This window comes from Nipponia nippon, unplaced genomic scaffold (assembly GCF_047370975.1).
Source record: "Nipponia nippon isolate SJK-2023a ecotype South Korea unplaced genomic scaffold, ASM4737097v1 scaffold_9, whole genome shotgun sequence".
NCBI lineage: Eukaryota > Metazoa > Chordata > Aves > Pelecaniformes > Threskiornithidae > Nipponia > Nipponia nippon.
The window spans coordinates 46,543,683-46,561,996 of record NW_028262413.1 but is presented as its reverse complement, the minus strand read 5'-3'; the positions used below and the strand labels follow the sequence as shown (position 1 = coordinate 46,561,996).

Here is an 18,314-nt window from a genome sequence, read left to right as displayed (position 1 = left end):
GCTTCTTGTTAATTACTCCGTTGTCTAATGTTATGGGGTGCAGATGTATGCAATAGGGTCTAAAAAGTAATGCGATTGATCACTTTAGCCCTAACTGTTAGCAACTTTCTCTGTTGCTGTCCTTTGTTTAACTGCAGTAGTAGGAAATGTGAAGAAAAAGTATAGGCAATGTCCTACTAAAAAATAATAATGCTGTGAGAAGTTCTGGTTGTATTGGGGTAATAACGTAGGTCCTTTGCACCTTGTTTCTTGAACAAGTAGATCTTTTACTTGATAGAGGGAGGACAACAAACTAGTTGTAAATATGTTCTACAAGCTGCAGGTACTATGACATAATGCTGCAAGTACACTGGCAGCAGTTCTTGCTGTGATCCTTGTGATACGTAAGTGTATATTGTTATTTTTCTTTCCTTTAACTCTCCTTATTGTCTTTCCAGATAGTTGACTAGGAAAGATGTTTTTTGAAGTGTCCATAGGGAAATTATTCATGTGTTAATGCTGCTTATTTCTTAGACTTCTTGCAACCGTGCTTGATGTCTGCAGGTGATCCCTAAAACTATAATTTCTGACACTCCTGGAAACTTTATATTACAGATGAGGTCATTGGACAAAAATATGTAGTGTTACTGCTGCACGCTCTCTTCGTAGTCTTGTGTGAAAATGTTCAAAGTCAGTTACCAGAGAGTAGCTGACTTTAACTGGTCCTAGTCCATAGTGCTGCGTGGACTAGGAAGACTTGCACCTGGGGCTGGATGGGCCCTCTAGGCTGTGACCCCCCGCTCCTTGCTGTAGGAGTAATGAACTAACAGCGCTGATGGCTTCTGTGTGATCTGAAATAAGTTGTCTGGGACGCCGGGGTTATGAACAGAACCTTGAACTTTGTGCTCCCCAAAACATAGTTCTATAATACTAAATAATATAGTAAATATAATTATAAAAATATACTGTAATTAGTGTAGGTTTTTTCCCAAATTTTCCCACTTCAGGAACGGAAGCAAGTCTTTCATGGTTTGCATAAACCCTCCTTATGTGTGTTTCTTCCCAGCCTTGCTTATGTTACACTTTGTTTTCTGAAGTCTTCTCACAGTAATGTTCTAAGAGTGTTCTCCAAGTCTTGGCAAATAGGAGCCTCATTTAGACGAAGTTTATTTTTGACTACAGCCTTGGCGATGCTAATGAGTCGTTCTGGGAGGCTGAAGTCTTGAGAGCCTCTCTAGTGAGGTATCCTCCTCAGTCCTGTGATGGAAAGCTGTTGCTTCAAAATTCTTAAACGTAGCACAGGCTGCCTGGCCTGCGTGTGCCTCAGAGTAAAACACAAGCTCAAGCTGTCTGTGGTCACACCAATGTTTAAAAGGGGTCGTACTAGTGTTTACCGTATCTGAAGAAAACCAGTGAATTGTGACAGTAAATGGCAAGAAGACCATAACGCTAGCTGCAAGAATGGGGAATTGGAATAAGGTGGCTAGATGGAAGAGTACACATATGTTGTTGATTGTGGAGTAAGAAGGATCTGCTTAAATATCAGAATCTTGCAAAGAGGAACAATGTTTTGAAGTAGGCTTTGAAAGGTCATTGAACTAAAAGAGCACTTTCATAGCTGGCAAACACCTATGAATAGACATGGAAGTTATTTATCATCAGAAAATAGTGGAAGAGTTGAAATAATTTGAAGTGGCTGGCTCAACCATTCTTTGATTTGTTTTGCTTTTTTTAAAGCATTAAATGTTGTTTACATTCTTAAAGTGTCACTGCAGCATAAAACTTGATATTTTGTTTCTTAAGTTTAAAATCTGGTTTCATATACTTTTGTAATAGTTAAGTGACATGTAACCTTGTCTTAGCAAGCGAGTCCTACAACAATTCACAATGTTCATTTAATGTGACTGGTGCAGTGGAGTGTGCAGTAAGTGTACGTTTCAACAAATGTGTACATTGTTTAATTTTTGTTTTTTACTGTTTCTATAGGGGATGAAACTTTAACAAGACGTCTGTGTTAAAGCCAGGCTAGCAGCAAGAGAGGCAAACTGTAGAAGCAATGCCCTGATGAGAAGGTAGGGAATGCCTTGAAAGAGTTTTCAAAAGATTTGTGTTCTGACTTGAGAGAATTCCTGTGATATTTGAGGTGCTTCTGCTTTGTTCCCAGGATTGTTTGCTTGCTGTGAGGAAAATACTGAGGAAAAAGGCTTGTCTGTCATTTTTGTCAGGCAACTTTGGAAGTACAAGGATGGGGTGAAGGTTTTTCCCTGGGTAGCTGCAGTTGTTCACATGTCTCTAGACTGTTGAGCTCTCATGTGATTTGTGCAGTGTCATGGCTGAGAAATGGTTCTGAGTAGCCATAGCAGGACTGACTGATCCAGTTAACTTCATTCTGCTCTTGCATGACTAGCTGCCGCGTTTCTGTGCTTTGGCAGCATACTTCAACAGGATAATGCAGCAGTATGCGTATGAGACTGAAATGCTAGGGGCTGTTAGAACTTCACTGGCAACATTTAAAAATTGGTCACTGATTTGTCTTTCTGTTTGTTTACTCTTCATGTGCCTTCAAAGGAAGGAAGTTCTTGGAATATGATTATGTGATGAATGCTTTAAAAAAAAAAATCACCATTTTTAATAACTCTTTGAACTCTTTTAAAAAAGATGTGTTGCAGAGCCCTGCGCTGTTTTCCAACCTACACTTCATTCCTTGTTTATAAATGGAACATCTCTTTGGAGTCAGGCTAACAAAGTAACATGTCACCTGCTTTAGACAGCTAATGGACCTAACAAGGAACTCAAATTAATAAGGGATTTAATATTCTCAAAGGAAAATGCAGGAAGGAATGGAAATGAAGACAAGGAAGATTAAAAGATTACAAGGCAGTTGTGTTTGTGTCTGCCTGAGGTGGACTGGCAAAAGCGTTCTAATGGGGTCAGATGGTCCTTACTGCTGTCTCTCACAGGTCATGTATCTCTTCACATGCAAGAAGCACACAAGTAAACCCTTTCTGCTGTCTGGGAAAGCTGGCTCCTGGAAAGAAGCTGGCACTGCTAGAGCAGTTCTTCTGGTCTGCAGCCCACTTACAAGTTACCTCTACAAAAGCCTGTGGGTAGGAGCAGGTTGTATGAATTACATCAGTATCTTTTTCCTTGGAAATAGTGTAGTGCATCTATAGTAAACTCTGTACTTCGTGAAGCATCACGCCTGTTGCGGCTGCACAGATGGAATATATGGCATATTTGCATTAGTTCTGGTCATGTGGTGAGGAAAAAGCTGACGTGTATTTCCCTCTTATAGTATTTGAATGAAAAAATGTGATCTGTTCAAAAAGCTTGGACACTGATTTAGTTGTTTTATCTGAAAACATATGAGCTGGTATAAAATCATGTCTTTCAGTTTTTGTTTGCTTTCTATATGGGAGGTGCAGATAGGAAAAAAAACTTTGTTGGAAGCAAAATAAGTTAGCATATATGCTCTGCTTTCTGAATTCAGGGTTAGATCTAAGTTCCACTGGTATTTTATCACAAAAGGGTCAGCGACGTGGAACTCCTGTAAACCTCCTGATCATCTTTCTTGTAATAGCAGGTTGGTTTGCACTTTGCAGCAGACTGGTTCTCTTTTAACACTAGCAATAGTGTTAGATCGCAAAGCTAATTTTTCAGATTAATCTCTTTTGCACAGTTGCTAAAATGCCAGCACGTATGAATTACAACAGCGGTGACAGAGAGCGAAAATTATTAATTAGTATTTCCTAAACGTTTAGGAAGAAATACGATGATTTTGAAAAATTAAATTGAATAAACAATGCAACTGAGTTTACAGTTTGTCTTTCAGCAAAGTAATCAATCTAATAGTTTGTGCGTCTGTGGCAGGATTATCTGATTGTTTCCCCTGTTCCCATATCTTTAGAAATGGCAAAAAACCCTCTTTTCTCCCACATTTATGTAGTCATGATCTGCAAAGCCTGTGTGTTTTTAATATGTTCTTACAAGTCAGTTCGCTATTTACAAGGATATTTTGTTTCTTACTGACGTTTATGGTGTTTAATTTATAGTGGTATTAATTATATGTGGTCCATTAAAAATGATTGTCGTGAGATGGCTGAAAGACCATATATTGCACTTGTTCCCAGGGGCTTTTGTAAGAGGTTATGTTCATGATCCCATGGCGTTGTCTTCCAAGCGCAGCCTTTTGTCCTCAGGTGCCTGAAATGTAGAGAAGCAACAGTAGCTGCTTCTCAGGGTGGCACTGTTAGTGTTGCTGAATTTGGCCTGGGACCTGCTGCTTCAAGCAGCACTCTTGTGCAGTGTGACTTTCTGTTGTGGGTTTTTTCCTGGAAGCTGACTTGCGATACCGTGTGATGTATATAATATGCTTTGGAGTACCTTCATGGTAAGAGTTTCTACAGAAATTATTCAGATTCATCAGTTGATGTGAAATTGCTTTTCACAGAATCATTATTTGTCACTGAATTAGCTTACATTATACACCTTTTTTCTGGGTCTGTTAACATAAACTTCGGATAAATATGCTCTTACAATAAACAGATGTTGAAAATGTGAGTATCACAGTAGCTCTAATAAAGTCTGAGTTGGCTTGAATAGAATACCACTGAATTGTTTGATATCTTCTGCATTTTATCCCATTTTTAGCTGCAAGCCTTTGTATCAGAAGGCAAAGATCTGAAGAGATGATGCATGATCAGCTAGGCCTTTTTTTTCCTCCCTTCTGTAAAAGCTGCATTAAATTATGAAAGTCTTGCTGACTTGTTTATTACTTGCTATAATCTTAGGAAGCAAATTTGTGTGATAGCAGGTGTTTGTATGTAGGGGATTCTAATTTTAACTGTCTCTAAAGGAGGAGAGCTTGTCCCAGTTTTTCTTGGAAGTGCTTTTGGGAATAAATGAATGTTTGAATTTCAGACTTTTGGTGTAAGCTTAATATGAAAAAATTAATAGTGAGGCTTAAATTGTGAGACAGGTATGATTCTTCAGTATAATGTATATATAGCTTTCTGTTCGTTTGTAGTGCTGTCTTGGCTAATTAAACTGGAATAGTGTGCTGCTAATACACTGAATTTATAAGGCGTACTTGCAATTTTAACAGTCATAGTTTGTGTAATTTTTGATTACTAAAATATTGTTTTCTTTTCAACTTAAAAGGCATTGTGAAGCACTCCAGAAATTGGTGTAGTTTTGTGAAATAATGCTAATGAGAAAAGGAACAAAACAAAATAAAAATTAATGTTTTTCTAGCTCAGAATTTTTAAGGCAAAGTTCAGTTTTGTAGCGTTACTGCTGCTGTGTACTGAGCCTGCGGTTACGGAGCGTTTTTCACACGCACCAGTGCAAGACTTGGCCAGCTTTCAGTCCACCTTCTGTCTTCTCAAGTCTTTTAATGGAAAACTTCTTTTGCGCCAGAGCTGATGATGGGGCTAGCGCTGAGTTTAAATTGCTTGGTTGGTAGCTTTTACTTAGCCAGCCCTTTCTTCCTCAGCAGTTCTTGAGGAATAGTTTGGGTTTTGTATACATTCCCCTCCGTCTTCTGAGCAGTCTTTGACCATAGCTTCTTTCCGATCTATGTTATGAAGTATTCATTTTTTTCTTTCTATATTTTTCATGCATTTTCAAACAACACAACTTTTTAAAAGCAACTGCTTATGCTCTGATTTTTATTTTTTTTACACTGGGCAAGCATTTGCTTTCAAGTTTATTGTAGCTTTAAAAAAAACTGTTACAGCTTATCCATTGGTTTAAAGTGCTGGTTGATAAAGATAGAAAGTTTTCATGACAGTTAAAATGTAGCATACCGTAGTTAAGTTTTACAGAGAAATGTTAATGTTACAAAATATTTAAAATTTCAGTTGTGTTGGCTAAAAGATGTTCGTGGTTGGTATTACGTTAGAGTTTAAAGGCGCTTTATGAAACTTATTTCTCCCTCCATGCGTTTGTTGCTAGCCTATTCTGGACTTGCTGAAGCCAGATGTACAGTGAAGTAATAGGCAGCATATGCAGTGGTTGATTTTGTGTGTCTTTGGCTATATCACTCAAGGAGAAGTTCGAGTTTGCAGTTATTACTCTCATATCCTGCTAATTGAGTAAAGTATCCCAGATGCTTTTTAAATGACTGAATTTAGGTTAAATTAAGTTTAGTTTTGTCACTGCATTCTTTGTTCTCTCAGAAAACAAGCTGAACAGTTATTTACAAACTCTTACACTGCTATATGTTGATGATTTTCCCAGTAATCATGTGTTCTAGAGTGTCCTATATTGCTTATTAACCATACAGAAAGAAAGGTTGGATAGTTTAGGGGTTTTTCTTGGTGTTTTCTTGAATAATGCAAATAACCTTAAAATAAAAACTGTTACTCATTTCCTTGCAACTTTAGAAGCTAGTCAAGTCAGTTACTCCAGCAAAATACAACCAACCTACAAAGTAAGAGCAGGAAGACGGAATTAGCTTTCTTGCACTGGTAGCTGAGGTTGGTCGTGGTGATCAGGCACGGGCTGACATTTTTCCTTCTTGAGCAGGGACTGGTGCTGGAAATCTGAGGTCAGTTTGGAACAATTTGAGTAAATGCACAGTATCAACTTAGGACATAATTTCCCCAATTACCTGTGAGAGATGTCCAAATTTATTTTGCTTGTTTTAAGAAAGATTTATTGGTAAAATCCAAGAATCCCAATGGTACGAAGTTTGATAAGGCTTAATACTTGCTACCTAGAGCAAAAAATAAAGGGAGATAAAGCAACCAGAATAAAAGTGGCATGAAAACTGAAGTCTTGCACCAACCATTCAAACTGTTTTGAATTCTGTTTGTTGAGTTTCTGAATGTTAGCAAGCTCTTGAAACTCCTGTGTTGTAACACTTTCTCTTACAATAAAATTTTACACCCAAACAAAATTCATTCAACAAAAAGGAGTCTTAAATAGCTTGTCTGGTTTAAAAAGTCTGGAACTTGGTAACAGTAAACTTCCTGAAGCTACTTTAGTGAGGTTCCAGCACATGTGGGTGACTTAGATAAACATTTTTAGCCCATTTCTCACTGCTCCGTGAAAGAGCAGAAAGTATTTTCTTTATTTACAAATCAAGCTATTAAATAAGATATGGGGCTTAAGTGACTTGTAAAGGTATTCAAGAGTGTCTGACAAAGAGGAAACTGAATCTCCTGATGCGTAGCGCACTGCATTGTTTGCAAGGCCATCTTTTCATCCTACAAATACTACTTTCTCCTATGCTGAAGTTAATTTACAACACTGGTAGCAAACACTGCAGAAAAACACTATACAGAAAGAGTTCATGTGTAAAGATTTTTGTTTTATCAATATGTTCCAGGAAGAAAGAATGTAATTTCCCAGCAGAATTTGGCTGGAACAGCAAGACTGTATTCCTTTTCATTACAAAGAAAAAAAACTTCATGTGGTCTTAAATGTTTTTGTTTCACACTGATCTGGAGTCCATTGAAGTTGACTTGGTTTAAATGCCTTGTATAAAAGCTGGTATATTGCTGGCTATGGATGGGTTGCATATCAAGGATCTGAGACCCAAGACACTATAAAATAAAATGGTATCAACTTTTAGCCACAGAAATACTCCAAGAAGATCTGGCCTTGGTATCAGCTGTAAAATCCCATAGGGTGACATGGCAGCAATTACAGTTGTATCTTTAGAATAATCAAGACAGCCTTTGCATATATGTTTAATATTCAGGAAGCAAATGAATTGCAGATCATGCCTTAGAAGATCCATTGGCATGGTGAATAGAGTGCAGTAATAGACTATATGCAAAATACACGAGAACTACTTTTTGGCTCTTTTATTTAACAATTAACTGTCATGACTGTGGCTCAGAATTCCAAATTGGAAAGATCATGGTTACAAATGAAAAATGTTACATGATCTGATGATGGATCTCTTTCTTTTGTATTCTTTTACTGTGTTTTCATTTATATTATTGCAAATTTTCTGTTTTTAAAAATAGATAAAATTTTATTATTTCTGATATCTTATAATTTCTTTTAAAAATACTGACATGTATTTCTTTCTTACCAGTTATAACGTCTTGTAATGGAAGATGGAAGACAAAGGGGCTCGTGTTGCTGACTACTTTGTTGTCGCAGGATTAACAGATATTTCAAAACCACTAGAGGAAGAAATCCACTTCAATGATGCTTGCCATAAAATCGCTAAACCAAAAGAACCTATTACAGATGTAACAGTAATTAATAAATCTCTGGGGGAGGAAGTTCCTCAGGGATATAAATGCATAGATGTTACTCCCTCAGGACTGTCTGCTGATCTTAATAATGGCAGTCTTGTAGGACCGCAAATATACCTTTGTTATCGCCGAGGAAGGGATAAGCCGCCACTTACTGATTTGGGGTGAGTGGTTTTTCTGTTCCAGTAAGTGATTTTGGCAGTTTTATTTGACTAATGGGGTTTATTGAAATACCATACTTTTTAAATATAAGGCAAAACTCTAAACAGGAAGGAATTTCTTGACTTGAGCATGCTGTAACCCAGTATGGAAGGAAAAATGCGTGCTGAGTGGATTTTAGTGGCAAGCGTAATCCTTTGCATTTTGGAGTTTTCAAAGCCGTTTATAATTTTCAATGTATATATTTTGGTTGAGATAAGATGCTTAGCCTATTTAATACAGATTGAAAAGAGGTGAGTTGTATGATGTTCTTAGGATCAGGGAATGAATCTTTAATAGCATTGAAAATAACGCTATTTTGCAGTAAACAATACACTTAAAAGCAATTATATGTGAGAAAAAAATGGTATAGTTTCATCACGAAGCTTTTCTGTTAGAATGCAGTTTGATATGTGACCTGAACTTGTCAGTAAAAATGTTTTGATCAGATGAGGCAAGAGCTGCTGTTAAACTAGTACTATTCAGTTATAATTCTTAGTATAGTGTTAGTATTCATAGTGTTAAAAAAAAATTATGTGCCTTCTGACTTTTGTTCATCCCATTTTAACTAGGGTTTTATATGATGGGAAAGAAAGAGTGAAGCAAGGTTGTGAAATAATTCAAACTACTCCATATGGTCGGCCTGCTAATATTAGTGGCAGTGCCTCATCACAAAGAGTGTACATCACTTACCGAAGAGCATCCGAAAACATGACGCAAAACACGTTGGCTGTTACGGATATATGTATAATCATACCAAGTAAAGGAGAAACCCCTCCACATACGTTCTGCAAGGTTGACAAGAACCTTAATAATAGTATGGTAAGATACAAAATCTAAATTTTGAACACTTGATATTCAATGAGGTAATGTTTGTGGAGTATTTGTGACAGTTTTCAGAGTACCTGGTGAAAAATTTTGACGAGCGCTCTCCAAAGACAAATCAAATCTTGGAAGAGTTGGAGGATTACATTTGTTCCTGTTTGTAACAAAGTCTTTTTGGAAGTCTTGGAGCAGATAGCCTTTTTAGTGCTGACTTGAGCAGCTTTGGATTAGTCCTCTAAATTGGTTGTGTCACTGTGTGTATAACTGGAGGTTTCATAGATGTGACTGTTTCTGACACTGATTTTACTGTTGTGATGGGAATTCTGTGTCTAACAACTGCCTTCTGTTTTGAACTCCCCTATTATGTACAATGCTATTTTATAAGTGTCATTCTCCTCAGTAGTTTCACAAACTTTTTCTCTGAAGGAAGTTGCATGTAAGCGATGTTGGATGCTGTTGACTGTAAGCCTGTTTAAACACTTAATATGGTTGCAAAGCTAGAGCTGCTGAAATACACGGGTGGCACAGCACTTCGTTTTGCAGAACTTAATATTTAGGTGTCTCCTAATTGAATCTGCAGCCCTGTATGCTGGCTTTTGTAGGGTCCTCAAAAGTCAGTATGCTGATGAGGATGCTGACTGCATATGTGAGTAGTATCAGGCAAAAAAAAAAATCATGAAAATTGATCTGTACTTGTTTTTAAATGAATGCCTGTAGACATTAACAAATGGATTTTTCAGTTCTACCAGTGCCTGTATTGACTGGGTTATGGGAGTGCTGTCTTATAGCAATTGCTGTATCTTTCTCCCATCCCTAAAAGCTTTGTGTGCTCTTAAAGGGTGCCGGTCTCTTCCATTCTGTGGCTTTCCATGTTCTTTTTTTTTTTTTTTTTTTCATGTCCAGAAATTGAGAACTTCAAAAATATTTTAAAATGTCAACAATGCCAGAAAGGAAGTTGTTGTTTAGGAGCTGCAAAAACTATGGCATTATGCTGCAGTGTTTCACAGACTATGAAATCACAGATTGAATAAGGAATCGGGCTTAAAGATTAGCATGATTAAAATAAAAATGCAGGCACAAAAGAAAGTTAAGTATTAACTTAAAGTAATACACAAATGTAGTTAATAACAGAAACATTGCACTCTGTGTATATACATAATGTGTGCATGTATGTACATCTGTCTATATACGTATTTAAGCCAGAAGTTTAACAAAATGGAGAAAGGTTTAAATATTTATATGGATGTCAGTTGTACTTAAATTTCTGTAGCTGTGTTAACAAATGTTTTAGAGAAGAATTTATAGATGTCATGCTTCAGTCTATAAACCAGTTCTGTTTTAGAGGTCAGGCCAATACCTGCCATGGATCGGCTAGCGTGGAGCTAACACAGTACTCTTCTTTCCGTTATCTGTTTGTGGCCGTTGGCAGCGAGGATAGTGTAGCAGGCCCAAAATTCCTATATCGTAATGCTCTATGGTTTTGTGTGTATGTTATCATTCTTTGTAAGCAGGGAAGAGGAGGTTTCCCTCCACTCTTCTGTTACGTCCTTGTGTTATACTTCATCACGTAATCCAATAATTTCTTTTGTTTTACAGTGGGGCTCAGCAGTATATTTATGTTATAAAAAGTCTGTGGCAAAAACCAACACCATATCATATAAAGCTGGTATGTAACTACTATTTGGCTTTTTTATCTTCAATTTAGGATGTACAGGCTTATTTGTAATGTAACACATTTTTTTATTGAAGAATTATTTGACAAAGACACAGTCTTGGCATTATCCAAAAAGGAATCTTTCCCTGAAGAATTCTTTTAAAATAATGTCCTAAAATAAGCCTTAGAATTATCTATCATGACTACTTTGTTTTAAAATTTGCTTTTAATTGGAAGCTCAGTTGTTTTGATAGGTTTCTACAAACCTGTGTGTCTCCCACCTCTGTCTTTATTGCTGATAACTGTCTCTTAAGGGTGTGTATGTATACGTATGTGCAGAAGAAAATGCCACAAAAATTCTTGGATGGATTTTTGTGATCACTTTCTTTAAGAAATGTTTTGTAGAATACTGCAGGCTTCCACACTGCCCTGAACATCAGTGGCATTGAGCTCTATAAGTATTTTTTGGATTGTGTATCATTTTTATTTTGTTGTTTTATTTATAAGACAGAAGTAGATTTGCTATGGCTCTGATGAAATGTGTTGGTTTTTTGGTTTTGTTTTTTTTTTTTTTAAAACCCTGATTTTGTTTGAGTGCAAGTCATGAGCATGTTTCAGACTTAAGCTTTAATTCACTTATATCCCTTTGAGATGCTGCTCTCTGTAAACAACAGTAGCTTAGGACTAACTAAAAGGTGGACAATAAATTTGTAAATAAATAAAAATTTTAAAAGGCCCCACATCTGGTAGTAGCTTGCTTCTTGGGGGTGGGAGGAAACCACTGCCCTTCTTGATTACCAGTTTTTATTGCTTATTAATATTTCACTGTATATTAGAAAAGAACGTGTAGTGATTGTGTTCTCTAATGCAGAGAAATCCTAAATCCCTTCACGCAATATTCATTCTCATGAATGAGTCCCCTGGGTTGGCAATAAGAAAGGATAGATTGCTACAGCCTTGTGATGGAATTGAAGACCTGTATGTTAAAGAGCCTCTGCTTCAGAACTTCATGTTTTACAGCTATGTTTAAAATTAAGTCTAAACACATTAGTCTGATAGCACATTAGCTGAATCCTCAGCTGAGGTGGATCAGCATAATTAATTGGTTTGATTCTACTGATACTAAAAAAATAATCCAATATCTAACATCAGATTTTTCTGGAAACTTGTTGGCAAGAATTAATTGCTTTCATAATTGAAAACGTCAGTCTTATTTCTCAATTATTCAGGTTATCATTTTTTCAACTAAATTTTAAATTTTTACTCATACTAGTGATGAATGCAAACTGTTACAATAATAGTTGAGATGCACACAACCTGCAAACGGAAAAAGATAAATTAGTTATGAATAGTTCCTAGAATGGTCAGTAGGACCAATGTGTTAGGTGATTTCTCCTTAGGCCTTGGAAGCATGCTGCCCCTTTCCAGCTATTTGCTACACCTGATTATTTACAACTTTCTTTTACTGATCTTCTGAAGTTAGTGTATGCTTGTATCTTATTTTTTCTGGGCATGTTTTTATGGAATGAGCTATTACAAATATGTTTCTGCTATTCCTTACGTAACTGCCTCTTTACAAATTGCCTTTATAGGTTTAATATGCAGGTATCCCGAGGAAGATTATGAATCATTCCCATTACCAGAATCTGTGCCTCTTTTTTGTCTGCCTATGGGTGCAACGATCGAATGTTGGCCATCTAACAGTAAATACCCTCTCCCAGTTTTTTCTACATTTGTACTAACTGGAGCTTCTGCAGAAAAGGTATTTTAAAAGCTTAAAAAAAAAAAATCACTGTTAATAATTTAAGCTAAAAAATTGGTTATCTATCTTTTCAGGATGATGATAATGCATATTTCCATAGCCAAACTTGAATCTATTCATTTGGGCTTAATTCAAAGACTACTTTAAAGAGTGACTTGCATTTATTTCACTGCTGGACTGTTGATTTTATAAACCTGTATTCCTTTGCTTTCCAATCCTGTTAGCCTTTGAAACTACAGAGCTATAAAAATTCTGACTGCATATACATGCAAGTATACTATTTTTATTGCAAGCCTGGAAACAACCTTGCATGTATATACTTGTTCTAAAAAGTAAATTGGATGTCAGAGGAATACTACTTTGAGTTGCTTACGAAGGATTCCCAAAATAGGCAATAGTACGAGCAGTTGGCTGTAGTTGTACTCTGTATCATTATTATTTTTCTCTTACTTAAATCGTTTCATAAATTACTCTTTCTCATATGACATTAAGTGTTTTAAATAAATAATAGACAGTCTGGATTTTCACAGCCATAAGAATATTCCGGAATAGATTGCTTCAAAAGATGGTGCATTAATGTAACTTTTCAAACAGTAACATAGACTTGATTTTCCTTGCGCGTTTGGGGTTTGTTAGACTGCTTTGAAGACTGAGGCAGATTTATTGACTTCAAATCAACTATGTTCTTTGCAGGTATATGGTGCTGCTATTCAGTTTTATGAACTGTATCCTGAAGAGAATCTCACAGAGAAACAAAAATCTCAACTGGGATTAGCAGCTGCTGTTGAGGGAAAGTCAGACACATGCAGAACAGTTCAAACAAATAAATGCATCTGTCTGCTCTCTCACTGGCCTTTCTTTGATGCTTTCAAGAAGTTTCTTACCTTTCTGTATCGTTACTCCATTTCTGGTCCACATGTCCTACCTATTGAGAAGTAAGTAATTTCAAAAATTCGTAACAGCTTTCTTTACTTCAAAGTTTCCTGTAATATCCTTTCGACTTTAGTCATTGAACATTAAATATAATGGTTACACTAGATTAAGCACTTCTCTCCATTGATTAAATGTATCTTTACCTACTTCCTGAAAAAGCCTGGATTTTTATTTGTGGTTTAATTGCCTGCAAAGGTATCTCTGAAAGCCTTTTTTAATTAGCTTTGCACCCTTTAGCATAGTGAGTAGGAGGAGCAAGATTATAAATCCTTTCTTAATGTTGCATACATTAAGTTAGGAGATTAAAATATGTAGTTTTGCATTTTTTTAAATGCCTATTTGTTGTGTAATGAGAGATAATAAAGCAGATTGAATTTTTTGCACTAGTAATCCTCCTCTATCTGTGATAAATAAACTTAATTTCCTTCTCAAAGTATTTCACATTTTAAAATGCAGTGGAAATCCTTACATCCAGGAAGTGGCTGATACCTGTAATTGATATGTAATACTGTTAAACATTTTTAGGCTAATGTAACTTTTTAATGCGTCAGATTGCAAATGCAGTATTTGCTTTTTTTATTTTATTACACATCAGTCTTTTTTTCTTATTAAACTTCAATATTGAAGTTTTATGAGACTTTGACGTTGTGGATTAAGCATTTTTTGTGATTGTTTATCCACTCAATTATTCCACTTTGTATCTATTATACTTGTTTTAAAATTCTGATAGTGTAAACTTCCAATAGTGAAAATATTTTTATTTTTTTTTTGAGCTGAGAACTATTTTTGGTCTTTGAGTTTTGGGAATGAATAAAATGAGAAGTAAATATAACAAATGTTTTATCAATTTTGATTTTACGGATTTATTTGCATATTCTCATTTCTCCAGTTTGTAAACTGACTGGTCAATTTACTGTGGATAACTTAAATACAGCTACACTGTCTTGCATGAAGTTAATATAGTGTCTAGCCTAGTTTCTTCGGCTATTTTAGTGATGATGAAGGTTTTCTGTGCAATACATGTGTATTTGAACATTTTCAGTCAGCCCTGCTTCTGCAAGCAGCAGGCCTTTTCCCTTGATGTTTGCTGTATGTTCCATATTTCTGCCACCATCTTCATACGCTGGTAATAAAGACAGAACCCCAAATCTATTGTCAGCCTGATTCCTTTCCTGTTCTCCTTGCCACGTGGCTGCACAGACATTGATGCTGACACAAGGGAGGTCAACTGAGTGGTGGTGAAGAGGAGGCACAAGACTGCTTCTGGTTAATGCCAGTTATGTGATTATAGAACTGCAACAGAAAGTTAAGCCTAGCACATGTACGCAAAGTTAAAAACACAGTAAAAATGTGGGGTGTGGGTTTTTTTGCATACATCTAATGGCATAATATGCAGCCACATTGAAATATATGTATGAAATGTATAGCTTTGAATCAGAAACATGTAAAATGAGTCTTCTATATAAATCAATGCTTATGTGTGGGTTTCTCTGAATTTCTTCAAAATTTGGTTGTTGTCTGCATCGTAATAATGGTAAAAGTTGCAGAAATTACAGTAAAGTATGTGCTGTAGCATGCAGTTTATGATGGATTATCTGTTTCTTCCTGCGTTTCTACTGATTGCATGTAGTTTCTTTTAATGTGAAAGCATGTATGATGTAGAACTCCTGCACTTTTAGAACTTTTTATAAAACTGAGAACTTATTCAAATTTTAAAAATATTTTTCTGTATCTGTAATATATGGAAAAACTGTAACACTTTTTTCATCAGAAATCTTACATAACATTTTGTATTTGGAAGTGAAGAAAATGGATGAACTTAATGACTCTCCTTGATACTCAGCTGTGAATATTTTTTTGCAAATAACCAGTGCTAGTCTCTGAGGTATAGTGCTGTTTCAAGCCAGTCTCGGAAGAAGGATTGTAAAATGGTATTGTGATACTCAAACATCAATATTTCTGCTTTACAGTAAAAAAAAAAAATCTCCGTGTAATTTTTCAGTCTCACAAACCACGCTTGTAGTCTGAAAGGTAATCTGGCCTGCCATTTTGGTTGTTGCTAGTAGAAAAATAGGTTTTCAAGGTCAGAATATCCCTGTAGGATTTGGGGGCTGGGTTGTTTGTTTTTTTTTCTCTCTCTGTCTTCTGAATAAGTGTGTGCCATTTTTATATAATAATTTTTGTTACTGATAATAATTTTATCTTGAGGTAAAGCAGTTTGAGCTTATAATTTCTACTAAATCAGTATTTTTCTTTTCCTCTAGACACATTTCCCATTTCATGCATAAAGTTCCTTTTCCATCCCCTCAGAGGCCAAGAATTCTAGTTCAGGTAAGTGTAAATTTCTTCTTAATAGCTATGTCTTAAGTGAAGACAAAACAGCTGTTGAACAGGTTAGTGAATGGAAAATGTAATTTTTATGTTCAGTTTTTTTTGTTGTTCAGGATTTTTTCCTAAATTCATACACTTAATTTTTACAGATTTCTCACACTTGTTTCCAGTTAAGTTAAGGACTTTAATGAGATATTAGAATATACTGTTTAGTGAGTTTAGAACTTAATTGTTTTTTCAGAGTATATCGAAATTAATGAAAAACTACTCAAAGTCAGCATCTGGTTTGATTTTTTTTTTTGCAATAGTTTTGAACTGTTTTCTTCTTGCTACCGTATGAGGGCTGAGTGTAAAATAAACAAAATTAAAACCAGATGTGACGAGTGTATTCGTGATTACCCCTTTTCCCAAAGGGCTTCGTGCTGTCTTCTACATAATGGATAGCTTACTGAAAACTGCAAGAGCCACGCACATTCAACAGAGGCACACTTTATCAAGTATGACCCTTATTCTGTCCTACCTGCAAGATGTAGCATATTTTACTGTGTGTGAGTGAAATGGTAGAATTGCTAGGATTAGGTTACCTGTTGTTTGAAATTTCACCCATTTCACTGTTGGTAGGAGAGAGGAAATCCCTATCTCAAAAACTTCTTAAGTGAAGTGTTATTAAATCTTTACTTTTTTTTCCTCCTAAGAGGCAAAATGGGTAGAGGCATGTTAAAATTTTATTGCTGAGAAAAGAGATCTCTGTTCTCGTTGTAGTTATTCTACCAATCCTGTGGTTTTGAACAAGTTGTTACAAAATGATGTTACTCTCTGTTACTACTTGAATGAAATAAAATACGGAGAGCGCTGTGCAGTTTTCAGTCTTAATGTAGTAGCCCATATGCTACTGAAGCCTTTCAGAGTAAATACAATCTTGGGTTATGCCTTTGTAGAATATATTGAATATTAAAGATCCTCCGTGGTGTACTTGGATATTCTAAAGTGACATTTATTACAGTTACTGAAAAGGGGTTGGAGAACAGTTATACTGAAACTATCTGACACTTCTGTCACTGGTATTACGACTTCAAAGTTCAATTCAAAACCCAGTATTTTTACATCTTGGGTTTTTTTTTGTATTCATGTTCAATAAAACATTTGTGCTAGGAAACACTAAACGTACATTTACAGAGAACTATAAGTGAGTTTAGAGAAAAACATTTACTTTTTTTTAGTCTGAGTTTTTAGGGAACTCTGTCAAAATATACGTGGGTGTATATCCCAGAACAAAGTCTGAGGGCCTAGATGTAAGTGACGTGAAATTAAGTCTGTTACACCTTATTTTCAAAATGCTGTATGTGTCAGGTTAGTACAACTTTAGTAGCTGATGGTATAGATGGAGAACGTGCTGCTTTTAAAGTAGGTAGTAAAATAGGTGAGATCTCTGAATAAGTACTTCCGTCAAGCTGCTTTCAGGATCTTTTGAGTTGTGTTTGATACTGCACTGAATACAATCACCTGTGATTTTTATCTAAGATGTTTTCCCAAAAATAGTGTGGGAAATGCCTGTTTTCTTGAAAATTACAAGCTTTTAGGATTCCATTTCATTGAAGAAATAGTAATTTCTCTCTGAAGCTAGTTAATGTAAAACATGGTAGTCTTTTGCTAAATAATTAGTATATTAAATCCATCTGAATATGTGTTGCTGTAGAATGTCTCACAAGTGCCTATATGCTTTTTAAAAATGAGACCTGGTATAGTTTAGTAACTGCATGTATGCCAGTCTGCATGTGTAACCCGTTCTTAGATCCTTCTTAGTATCTGTTACAAGTGAGAGAGAACATGGCACGTGTCTGACTTTTAAGTTTCAAAGAAATTATAGCCATTAGTAAAACACTCAGAAATGTTCACGATTGCCAGTTTCCAGCTGCGGTTGTTGATGGATTGTTTCTGATCTAAAATCTGCTTAGACTCTGTTCTCCATGTCCTACATCCCCTTATTACACAGATGTTCCTGTTCTAATGATGTATTCACGACCTGCAAACTGCAAGAGCATGTCAAGTAATATGTTTCTCCCTCTGAAGAACAGGGGCAGTGAGTGCCCCTTCTGCCTAAGGGAGACATGCTCTTTGAGTAGATGCTTGATTGTGTTTATCTGCTGTCGCTGAAACACAAAAGTCCTAGGACATTAGGCTGATGCTTCCTTTCTGAGGGTAGTTTATGAAGGTTACCTCAGGCTGAAAAAATGAGGCCTGAATTCTTTCACTGAACAAGCTAATGGTGGTGGTTGCCACAAGGTGACTCACTTGAAGACAAATCGAGCACGGAGAGCGGTGTGGCCATCCTCGTTGGTCACTGAAGCAGTATTGCATAGACTCTTATGTTCTATGTGTTGTGTGTCTGTCCAGGCACAGTGTTAGGTGACTTAGT

General features: G+C 36.0%; 1 protein-coding gene across 8 annotated transcripts in view; it reads left to right on the top strand.

Annotated features, from left to right (window-relative positions):
- The window catches only part of DENND4A (DENN domain containing 4A), a 57,987-nt gene that overhangs the window by 6,572 nt on the left and 33,101 nt on the right, over positions 1–18,314 (top strand). For 5 of the 8 annotated variants that reach the window (XM_087743229.1, XM_087743227.1, XM_087743223.1 and 2 more), the window contains exons 2-8: positions 1,966–2,051; positions 8,030–8,359; positions 8,966–9,215; positions 10,815–10,884; positions 12,465–12,634; positions 13,328–13,569; positions 15,832–15,898. In XM_087743229.1, the coding sequence (XP_087599355.1) occupies positions 8,052–8,359; positions 8,966–9,215; positions 10,815–10,884; positions 12,465–12,634; positions 13,328–13,569; positions 15,832–15,898 (1,107 nt within the window). In that variant the 5' untranslated portion in view covers positions 1,966–2,051; positions 8,030–8,051. The remainder of the gene's footprint in view (positions 1–1,965; positions 2,052–8,029; positions 8,360–8,965; positions 9,216–10,814; positions 10,885–12,464; positions 12,635–13,327; positions 13,570–15,831; positions 15,899–18,314) is intronic. The other 3 variants (XM_087743224.1, XM_087743225.1, XM_087743230.1) reach the window with 2 other exon arrangements.